Below are 12,090 nucleotides of genomic sequence, written 5' to 3'. Positions count from 1 at the left end.
GGGGGTGGGGGGGGGGTGGTGTGGTTTGGAAGGAATATTTGAATTGGTAAAGAACTTTTTTCTTTCCTCTCCTTGCCCTGCACTCTCTTTTTGACAGGCACATGGGTCAGTAGTTAGCTATTGACCCACCTGCCTGTCAAAAAGAGAGTATAAATTTTTGAGGTAGAGTCAAAGGTATAGACAACAACAGGGGCAGATCAAACTCGCCGACATTTTTGAGGTAGAGTCAAAGGAGGATCCCTTGGTGGAGTGGGTGAGGGAAAGAGGTGAGCAGGTGATGGATCCGGTTGAGGGTAAGCCTGACCCCCATATAGCCAATCAGATGGGTGCTATTGTGGATGAGTTTATGACTTCAGAGGGTCTCATACACTCACCGCACCTGGCAAGGAGGACGCGGAGGACCCTGACTAGTCCCATTTTCCAGTGGTCACACTCATACACCGTCACTGTCTGCTAGTGGAGATGATGGTGGCGACGATGATGATGGTGGTGATAGATATGCTTCCCTTTTAGAGAAGGATGATGGGGCAGAGGAGCAAGAATAGATTCAGTTCACTAAAGAGACCCAGTTTGATCATGCCACACAGCATATGGACCATGGTGCATGTCCATCCTCGCATGCAGGCTACACAAGAGGGCCTCGCCGCCGGTTCCAAGTTCCAACTAGATGAGCAGGTTGATTGTAGTAACATGGACATTGACATGGATAGCTTGTCTAGCACTATTGGAGGATTAAGTATAGGAGACGACACAGGACGTGGTCGTGGGCAATGGCGTACCCCATCCTTTGCCGCAGAAAGCACTGTGTGGGAGTTTGGTGTGTACGATGGCAGCTACGGTGGTTTCACTAGTGTAAGGGAGCATGCATCTTCATCCATTCCTAATGGATTATAAGTATGAGACCCACTCACAATCATAGACTGGATTGTCCTTTGTGGACAACATCTTTTCCTACCCGTCCGCCAACCGCAACACCATCAAGTCACAATGGCTTAGTGGCTGGTTCTTTGCAATAAGTTAACCTATTCCATAGGATAGGTTACCTCCATTATATAGATGAGGCCACAGGGAAGCTATGGAGGACTTTGAGCTTTCTTCTGGCACACTATGACATGGCCTACATTTGTTATACAGCTGGTGGAAAATTGGTGTCAACTCCAGTGATCCATGAGTCACCTAAACAGGAGCCTTAGCGCCTTCTTGGTGTCGCATTGGTTTTTTACCCCCTCAACCGCCTTGGGTCACCTACCACCTTGACAACTATGTATCAAATAGAATTTGGTGTATACTACCAACCAAGGGTGCAAATCCAAACCACCAATACATGTGACTTTTCTTGCAATATAAAGGTGTATATGTTTATATATGCCAAAATAAGGTTTCCCTGAAGTATCAGAGCTTAATATAGCCGTTTGCACTCCCACAACCCCCGAAATGGCCACAACCGAAACATACTGGCAAAAAATGCACTGTCCCAGCGAATTTTGTGCCATTTCGGTAGATTTTGGGCAGGCCGAAAAGCGACAGAACCCGAGTTTTTGAACCTCAGTTATCAATACTGGTTTGTCCCTATTGTGACCCTATTGTGACCCTGTTGTGATTGATCTCCCACTGGTTCTTCCCTCGTTCAAGATCAATTCTGCATTACCTGCCCTGTTTCCAAGTGCTACCAAGAATTCCTTGCATGCTACTGTTCAGGTCTCAGATTCCTGATATCTTTTGCAGGCAGGTCTAACTGAGATCTACCCTTGACCAGAAAATCAGGTTAATTTGCCTTCCTATTACAAGTTCCAAATTTCTCAGTTATTATTTTTACTCTGTGTGAGACTGATTTCTGCAAATCTAGTTCAAGTTGAGGACTGGTTATTGCATTGAAGGGTGGACAGAATTTCTGTATTTGAGGCTTCTCCATTGTATTTTTCAATGTAGTGTATGAGCCTGGTATGGGTTCCATGGCTTCTGCCATTGTTTGTATACTATATCTTATCTACCCCTATGTATCATTATGTATTGAAGCTGTATCACCACCTCCTTTTATCAATGAAACTGCTGTTACTTATCCACCAAAAAAAAAAAAAGAGCAGAAGCAGTTTTACCATGGAGGTGAATCTTTGATGCCCTTTTGGCTAGAAACATGAAACCTCCGGCCACTCCTCCGCACCCCTCTCCCCAGCGACCCCCAAATAAATGAATAAGTCAATTTCTCCCGAATAATTTCTGAAACCAGATTCCCAGTGCAGCAAAGCCTAAGATATAACTAGCTACTACTAAATATTCTTCATGAGGGATTAACAGTACTTTTCATTCAAGAGGGATTAACAGTACTTTTCATTGCCTACTAAAAAAATAAGTACTTCCAATCACTCTGAACAGATCATTAAAATAACCTTGATCCCATGGTGAATCGAAAAGTTCCATATGGCATACATCTGTATTGCTAGCATATCTCTATAGAAAATTAGCATTAATTTACTATAAATAGTTAAATGTTTGCACAAGGAGCTTGTTTTTAAAATAGCCCAGCCTAATCAAACAGATATAAATAATATCGAATCAAAACTATGGGAAGATGTAGATGCATACCTTTCTCTTTAACATCAATCTGCAGTGTATCAAGTGTAACTATCCCATCTGTCAATGGGAGCAACTCAAGCTTGACAGTAGCAGTGGATTGAGAAGGGACACATCTGATAGGGACAATAAGGAATTAGGCTTCTCAAATGTCTACCTCAAAATAGTCGAATCTAACAACAAGAAGAAAAAAAAATTACCCTAGAGGAACTCTGCTCTGCAACCATAAATGCGTACAACCCAACCCTGTACTCGGAATGACATCAGATATGCTCTGCTCATCAAAAGAAACAGATCTTGCACCATTAGCAGCACTCACTTTTTTATTCTCCGATACAACAGGAGTTGAGCTCAGCCTCTGCACAACACTACCATGTCTATCAGCCCCTAGTCTTCCTCCAACCTCAGAAAAACCAACAAAAGGACTCCTTGGACTTGATGGCGCAGAATTCAGGGAGACCACAGTAGGGGGTGAACTGAATGATGCTGGGGCAAGAACTGTCAATGTTAGATCCTCAGAAGTTAAATTTGAAGCCTGAAGAGTTAACACCTGAAATTTTGCAACTATTGCACTTGTTAGATTACATTCTTACTTCAAGCTAGAGGATGAACAAAGTAATGACACAAGTAACCTGAACTGGAAGCTGATCAACCCCTCTTTTAGGTCCACATATTTTTTCTGATATTTCAGAAGCAACAGAGATAATGAGATCCCTTGTCAAACGAGGTCGCCAACTGGTGGGCTTCTTGAAAAATAGCCTTGATTCTATGGTGAAGAGAAAAAAGCATAATATATAAGAATCAGAGCAATGAAAATACATTCTTCTAAACAAGTAAGCGACAAAGCACCAAAAATACCAGTGTAATTGCACCGACAAGACACCAGAAGTGCATACTGATCAGCACTTGAATAAATCCTTCTTCCATCAACAACCTTGGAGGGCAGATGCATATTTGATGCTGCACTTCCAGCCTGCACTGGTTTTGGCTGTAAAAACTTTTCACCATGAACTTTTTTATTCTTCCACATAGGTACTGGTTTGAGAATAAATGAGTGTTCTTCTCCTCTCCTGCAATGGTAAAACTTAGAACATGCTGTTCTGAATAGAAAAACAAAGACATTCTTGTTATCAATAAAAATAAATTTTATCAACAAAAAGAAACAAAACGAAAAACAGAGCCTCAAGGCAAAAATAAGATCACCACCCCACACCAAGGAGAGAGGAAACCTAAGCCCAATACAGCAACAAAAATCAACACCTCACCCAAAAAAGAAAATGAAAGCAGCCCCTCAGACAAAAACTCTCTAACGGCTAAGAAAAGGCCAAAACATTCAACCAGAAGCCACCAGCAACACCCCCCCCTCTTCCACACACACACAAAAAAAGATCAAATAACCATACAAAAATAGAATACAATTATCAAGAAAACACTGACCACAAACTGAAATTCAGCATTCTTTGTTACCAAAACTAAAGAGAATTTAGCATTCAGCATTCTAAGGGTGAGATGCACAACCCCTTCATCACTTTGTTCCTCCAAATTATAACGAATAATGCAGAATATCTACGAGTATCATTTGGAATGGTCATTGAAAAATACAATAAAGTCGGACTAGGATGACTCAGATAAGTGCACAGATAGTGATAAATGCTCCAATGAGGAACGATATGGTGCAAACTGAGTCAGTGAATATATTTTTGGAGAAAAGGAAAGCAATTAAAGCTTTGCACTCATGAAGACATGGTCTTAAACTACAATAGAGTTCTGTGGTGCAGAGAATTCACAAGTTAAAGCTTAGTAAGTTTAGTAATATACCAGAGAACTACAAACAACGGAAATCACAACTCATGGTTTATAATAGACATCAACCCCCCCTCTTAAGTGAAGTCATGTCACAGTAATACCAAAGTTATACTCAGAACACCATCACACAAATATTTTTTTCAACTGACAACAATAAATATGGTACTCAGAACGGAATCAACGGATACCAACCTTAGGGCAAGATTTGGCAAACTGTGGTCATTTCCAGCCTCAATGCAAGAAATTGGTACGGAGAGAGGTGTTCCACCTTTTGGAGCCTCCTCAAAAACAATTGAGATAGCATCTAGAAATATCACAATATCAGGTGTATGAGCTGGAGAAATATTCTGCAAAAAAATGGTTCATCATCGTTGGCATAAAAGGGAAAAAAAGCAGAGAAAGAGAATAAGATAACAACAGCATTGTCATGCTACTTCGGCAATGTAATGCAAACCTTTATCTGGACACACAGGAGGTCTTCTGTATTGCAGTCAGCCGCAAAAGAATGGATTTCTATTGGTTGAATAATTTCAAGTTTTCTTCTCCACCTCCTGCCTGGTATGTAGATGCCCTCTAAGCCACAATGAACAGAAAACCTTTCTGGTTCCAGTGATACACCACGAAAAGATAAAAGCCCTTCAGTCCCAGCTTCTTGAGTCTTCATAAACTTCTGGGGAGAAAAACGGCCCAAGTCTTCTAGGTCCAAGGTCGGTTTAGGATTGGAGGATGTAACTGAAGAGAGTGGTGCAGCAGCACTTGGAGGAAGCGATGACATAGAGTAACTTCTGAAGTGACTGAAAGAAAATAGTTGGGAGCCAGATGAGGCAGAAAGGGTGGATTTATAAGATGTGTTACCAATGCCTGAAGTATTACTCAAAGGAGGGGTTAGTGAACGAGCTGGAGGAAAACTACGATCCAGAGGAAGCAACCATTTTAGCAGCTCCCCACAGGGATCCTCCTGATTTCTGTAAACTAAGTGGTCCCCATTATCAGAAGCTAGATTTTTATCCTGATGTTTCTCAAATTGAAGAACCTCAAGTGTGGGATTTTTCAAAAGATCAACTCCAACATGGACTCCAAAATGCACCTGCATCCTTCCAAACAAGAAAATGAGAAGAGCATCAGTAGTGATAGAACCATATAATGAGTGTCAGCCAACAGCATGGAAGCGGCATACCAATAGCTCGTTTTATTTAAAATATATATATATATATTTATATACATCAGAGGATAGATCCCAAGTGTTCAAAACTGAAACACAGTTTTCTCCAGGAAAGATTGCAAAGAGAGAAAAACTCAAAACTTCAAATTAAACATGGATTACCAGAAAAAACATAAACCTCCTTATGTTGTTGTTTAACATCATCACCCCTCATTGTTTCACAGCCTTTGCAGTAAATTTCTTGCCAAAGGTTTCACTGTTTGCCATCATCTCAAGTAAAATCTTTCTAATTTTATGCCTCATCTTTTGATGGTTCACTCCAAAATGCATGGATATACAGTTATACACACATCCGGATCAAAATAATTAAGACAACGATTTTTTTCCCATCAGAATCCACAAGATAAACAGGAAGTATTGTGAAGTAAAATAGTGAAAAAAAAAAAAAACCAAAATCTAGGCAGTATAATCAAGTTCAAGCATATTAAGACCTAAAATCTTTCAGAACCAATTTTCCAGTGGCTCTTGTGCTTGAAGGCAGCCCTAAACACAGTTGGTTGGGGGTTGGGGACACTGTATTATAGTGGCCATTAGACAGAAGTTGGAATTTTATTTTCAGTCAACCCCTAAGACAAACAGAACTGGCACAAATGCGGGGTGTTCTACATACAAAGTCTTTTTTATAGGGGGCAAGATTCTACATACAATGTCAACACAATGTACAATACCAAGATACATTATTTATTATTATACATGCATAATGAAAATTACATCTAGGTAACATATATCAAAATGTTCGGGAAACGGCCTCTTAGCAAAGCGGGTGTAACTGTGTAAGGCTGCATACGTTATGACTCTCCCAATACCCACAGTGGCAGGAGCTTCGTGCACTAGGTATGACCTTTTTTTTTTTTAACATATGTCAAAATGTGATAACACCTGAGAATATTTACTTTGTCAGAATCATATAAAACCTTTTTGGTCCAGAATGGCACTTTCAGGGCCACATCATTATCATTATATTTCAAGTAAAGTCTAGAAATGAAGAGCTCCCAAAGTTCTTAAGATCAATTACAATCAAAAGAACAATGTCAACAGAAATGCCCAATATAGTAGAGCAAGAAAGATCAAATCTGCATACAAGCACAAGACAAGTCTCAGAAAATACCACTATGTCCCCATTAGAAAGAGAGCAGCATCTAACAGTATCTCTAGCCAAGCCACCAGACACACTAGCATCAAAGTTCCCTCTATCAATAACTGCATTTACATAAGAATCCCTTTTTAAGGTCTTGCTTGCTCCTGCATCAGTAGCAGTTGACATCCCTCCTGCTGTTTCAGATGATTCCGATGTACTTCTTTTTGACCAAAGTGGTTCATCTGTCTCTGCAATCCTAACAAAAAAATGGGAGTTTTTAAATTTTCCCAATAATGTTTCAGTTTGTAATTTTTGGTCTTCCATTCTAAGAAGACATTCACTAGCAGAAATATCCCCTTGTGAATCAGTCTTTTCTGTAGTTAATAGGGTATCACCATTCTGCCCCACTTCTTCCCCTTTTCCAATGACAGAATCGGATTCAGTTCCTGTACTTTCCTTCTGCTGCTTCGCATGGCTGTTGTCATTTTTACTCATCGCTGCAGCAACCCTGAATGGTGTTATAATTTCTGTGTCCCACTTAGCTGTTGAGAAGCATGCTAAGATATGAAACTGTTCACCTAGACATGAAAATAGAATTCAGGCCCCAATTAACAGACAAGGCACCAACTTTATAAGTACTCATGAAAATTAAAGCTACCAGGAAAAATAAAGGAGCGGTCCAAAGAGCGAAGTGAATGTATATCTGGAGCATCAGTCCAATTATCAGGAAGTTCCTCTGCAAGCACATATCAAGCATTAGAGACACTAGGCAAACAAATATATAGGGAAAACCTTGTCGTAACCAAGTTTAGTGAAAAAAAAGTTGTAACCTTACTTTTTTTCCCTTTTAGTATACCACATTATTTTCAACAAGGGTAAAATCCTGTCATTTCAAATGTTAACATGAAAAGCATGCAAGACAATGGCAATTCTTGATAGTAAGAGAATGATAAGTCACTTTCAAATTATTTTGAAAACCTATTTTACCCCTACCTTAAATAACTTTTGGGAATAAGACAAGGGGAAATCAAAAGAAAGATACCATTTCCACTTCACCACTTTGGTGACAACAAGAGGCACCCATAAAAATATATAAACATTAAAGAAACTATTATATATCTACAATAGTCCAATTAATTCAGAGTCCAGTCCAAGGAATTTTAAAAAACCAACATTTGGACCTAATCATCAAGCACATTTCATCATAGTAACTAGAACTTCTTCAATGAAATCAATGACTTATTGACTCATTTCATACAACCATAATCCAAAGTGCAAAACAAATATGGTGATAGAAATTACATCGTGTCCAAATTTGCATGCTAATGATGCAACCACTATGATCAAATTGGTAACATGAAAGCATTTTCAACTGCTTACTTTAACTGAGTAGGACTAATATGGAATCACGGCGATATCCTCTTCTGCTCAGGAAAAATGGGCAAGTTTTACTAGACTAAGTGAGAATGCTAACCCAATATTTGAATTAAATTCAAGACTCCTAAATGTCACCTATTCTAGAAAAGTCTGACTTCAAAAACTTTGGACATGGATCAGAAACAGACCTCCAAAATGATGCAACAGCCAGCAATGAAAGACCACTCAATAAATGAATAATGGGTAAAATATGGATAACTATTCCTTTGGCAATCCCATAATGAGAAAAATAGGGCGTTTAGTCGGAGATGATTAGGAACTTCACCATATGTTCATAACTTCATATGTTCTTTCCACAGAGCAATAAGCACAAAGGAATTAACTTCAATGGTTAGTGACACTTGCATTTACTTTTCAGAACATCCCTCATGGCTGGAGTTGATTCCTTTACTGTTACAAGGTGTGGTTCTAGTGAAGAATTGGGTCCATGAGAGCTTGGATAAATAGAAGAAAGTTAACTGCATTAAAGATCGTCTGCATATTACATACAGCCACTCACTGAGAGTTCAAACAGTAAAGCAGATACTCTCTTTAAGCAGCCACTCATAGGAAATTTCTGCAAAAGCGATTTTCATAATTTCTCTAACACGAGAGAGCAGCTCGGGTACAAAAATTGATGCTTGATGACAGCAATTGAGTCCAGGAAGGACCATTAGGTAGAAAGTAGCAGGCACATGTATATCCAGAGTGAAAAACGTGATGCCTTTTATTTCTTCTAATAACAATATCATCCAACACATGCCACATTGGATGCAGATAAGGGTGTCAATCGGGACAGTTCCTGGTATTTGGGACGGGTCTATACTGGTACCAGTACTAAAGGTGCCAATCCCAGTACCATCCCGTTTAGTTAACAGGACCAAATCTAGATCTCAGTCTCATTTACTAACGGGACAGGACAATACTGGTTCCTAAGCGGTTCCAAGCACTGTGGAAAAGGGATAAGAACTTCAATAGTCCTTAACAAGATAACTCCATTATTAGTTTTGTGGATTTTTCATTATCATGAGATCTAAGGTGCCTTATTTTAGAAAGCAAATTAAAATACAAAACCATGATCAATTTTATGGTTTTACTTCTTCAAACTATCTAAGATCACATGTAAGCTTCCAAAAGGAAACAAGTTAATGATAACCAAATAAACAAGCCCCGATGTAGTTTTAGTGCCATCACCAAACAAGTTTGTAGTAATAGAACAAATGTCCATCAATTGAAACATCTATAAGATAAAATGCTATCCAAATACATCAAACTATAGCCATAAAACTTGAACAAGAGAACAAAAATATATCTTTTGAAATGGTACTGGCGGTTCCGGTTCCATCCGGTACCTAACCGGTATTTCAGTACTAGTCCCGTTGGGAATCCTGTCCCAAAACCATCCCGTCCATTTATTATTCGGTACCAACATCAGATCCCAGTACCATCCCGTTTACCAATGGGACGGTCCGGTACCGGGTTTTAGCTGGACGGTTTTGGGATGGTTCCCGGTTCTGTTCCCAAATGGACACCCTTAGATGGAGATGTTTGATATATACATTAAACCAATGTTTTGACACGACAGACAAAAGCTCCACTCGCATCTTCCTTAACTGACACCCACATGCTTAAGAGATCATTGACAAAGCAGCTTCTACATTTTACTGTATAAGGAAGAAGTGAATGTTTCCAGTTGCAAAATCCTATGTAGCAGCAATGCAAATCTGTCAACAGAAACTGGGTGAGCATTTGAAATGTCACAGCATTCAATACATCTTAGTCTGATACTCTTCAGTAAAAATTGACACATAATTTTAAACTAATCCCACAATCGCAATCCACCTAAAAATACCATATGTAAAAGGTTAAAGAGCATTATCCATCATCTGTGGTCTAGATTTGTGACATTTTCATAAAATTTTCATATTTATGCTTCAGTCAAGCTCTTGCAGTCTTCCTTGATCTATTTAATAGCATATAGTTTTCCTTCACTGTTTTTGGCTAAGTAGCAAAATGGTCTATGGTATTTGTTTTTCCCAGTTTAACTTTTTCTTTTTTCTTTTTTTGATGAGCGGCTAAATAGTATATTAAGTATCTTACATAAATATGGAATATCAGCACCAATGTAAAGTTTGGTTTTACACATGAATTCCATTATTATGTAAGATCCCAACAAATAGGCTGGGAGAGCACAAGAAAAATAGTCATCTTCAATCCAAATTATAGCCCAAAAAAAAAAAAAAAAGGAGCATCAGTTGTCCATCACCAACATTCTTTAGCTCGCTGTTAACTTTTATGTCAAAATTGGCATCAAAAGAAAACATTTTCTACAAGATTCAACTGGACAACTACAGAAACGAACAGATATATGGACGTGAGAATCAATACACACACATGAAAATACATTACAAAAGTAAATAGATTAAGAGTAGTGATATCAAAAGAGAAAGGGAAATACTGTATGGAATAGTAATCCATCCTTCATTTTCAGATACATCCGAGTGATTTTCAACGATAGGAAATCGATTCTTTGTCCTTCGACTGGAAAGGCCACCACTTTCACCAGAAATACCATTATCCTCTACATCACCATCTTCATTTGAGGTGGACGTTGGATACGGATCTTCAGCAATAAGACCCTCCAAAGTTGTTGCGGCCTTTGAAGCAGAATGTGAAACTGTGGGGGGATGTTGAACGGCCGGTTGCTCAGGAACTGAAGGTTGAGCAGTTCGCAAGAGAAAATTCATCGTCCCTCACAAGGCGTATCTGCGAAGGTATTGGAGAATTGTTAGAGTAAAGGCAACTCCCAGTCGATCTAGCGAAGTAAAAATCATCGGAAAAACATATTGGACAGAGATTTTGATCTGAGAAAAGGGAAACCCCATTAAAGCTGCTCAGAGTATCTGGATCAGACAATCCAGAAACATGTGTAAAACTGCTAAACAAGAGAAACCCTTTACTCGTTCGATCGATCAATCATACTTCGTGACAATTACCAACGCAAAAGCAACAAGATGAGGAGATCAATTAACGTACCTTCGGATCCAGAATTAGGACTTCAGCACAATTTCACCATTAAAAGGATCAAAAGCTTCGAACGAGAGGATGCAGTTGGATGATATCACTGCCTATCGATCTAGTGATTCGAGTGCAGTTATTTTTCCTTCGATTTGGAGGGAATGAGCCACCAAAAGCTGGCAAGAGGGTGTTTTTCTGCAATGTCTAGTGCTATTTGCTCCATTTGTGTTTGTTTCTCTGATTTGTGTAATAAAAATGAGGGAGAGGATTCCCCACGGTGCCAGTGTAGGGAAATTTCCCATGCCACATCAGCCAGTATTTAAATAAAAACCTATGCAATGGTAGTATAGTGAAAAACTTGGGTAGAAATCTTTGAGCTTGGATGGGATTTTGGAAATAGTAAAAAATATTACTTCCACATGCAAGGGAGTAATTATGATCTTCGAGCTGGATGTTCTCTTCACCTATGATGAAGGAAAACTTTCACCAAGACCCTCATGTTGGAGTGTGGATCAAGTTCTCGTACAAGAATCATTCTCATAGAATGTTTGATTTACACATGGGTTCCACTTAGAATAAAAACCAATTAAAAGAAGAGAGAGATTAAGTTGAGTCCATGTGTAAATCAAACACCATATGAGAATGATTCTCATACGAGGAATTGATCAGCACTCCTTATGTTGTGGATTGAGTTGACAAGGAGAGAGAAAGAAAGGAAATGATGGAGGATGTAATTTTTTGTGTGGTGGAATTCTATAGAAAATAGATGAAGTTATACAAGAAAGAGAGGAAATAGGAGGAGAAGAGATGGACACAAAACAATTTTTCCATAAAATCCTACCCGGACTTTAGAAGTGAGTAGGGTGGGAAAAGTCAAGTGGCACATCGGCGGGTAACAATTATTACATTAAATAACCTTGTCTGGTAAGTTTCCCAATAAGTATAAGTTTTCCACATATTTTTACCCTGTCCACTTTTC

The 12,090-nt window shown here is 39.0% G+C and overlaps 1 protein-coding gene across 2 annotated transcripts in view; it reads right to left on the bottom strand.

Moving 5' to 3' along the window:
* LOC122091735 overlaps positions 1-11,346 on the bottom strand; it is a 14,976-nt gene extending 3,630 nt beyond the window's left edge. For both annotated transcript variants that reach the window (XR_006144012.1, XM_042661849.1), the window contains exons 1-10: positions 11,130-11,346; positions 10,552-10,859; positions 7,336-7,413; positions 6,708-7,255; positions 4,832-5,464; positions 4,570-4,724; positions 3,430-3,641; positions 3,204-3,337; positions 2,772-3,121; positions 2,584-2,687 (exon numbers count right to left, since the gene is read on the bottom strand). Coding sequence is in view for 1 of the 2 variants with exons in the window: in XM_042661849.1 (XP_042517783.1) it covers positions 2,584-2,687; positions 2,772-3,121; positions 3,204-3,337; positions 3,430-3,641; positions 4,570-4,724; positions 4,832-5,464; positions 6,708-7,255; positions 7,336-7,413; positions 10,552-10,840 (2,503 nt within the window). In the remaining variant the exon portion in view is untranslated. The remainder of the gene's footprint in view (positions 1-2,583; positions 2,688-2,771; positions 3,122-3,203; positions 3,338-3,429; positions 3,642-4,569; positions 4,725-4,831; positions 5,465-6,707; positions 7,256-7,335; positions 7,414-10,551; positions 10,860-11,129) is intronic.
* Between the last annotated feature and the right edge of the window lie 744 nt (positions 11,347-12,090).

The sequence above is a fragment of the Macadamia integrifolia genome, chromosome 10, assembly GCF_013358625.1.
Source record: "Macadamia integrifolia cultivar HAES 741 chromosome 10, SCU_Mint_v3, whole genome shotgun sequence".
NCBI classification, from domain to species: Eukaryota; Viridiplantae; Streptophyta; class Magnoliopsida; order Proteales; family Proteaceae; genus Macadamia; species Macadamia integrifolia.
This window is presented reverse-complemented; position numbering and strand designations above follow the sequence as displayed.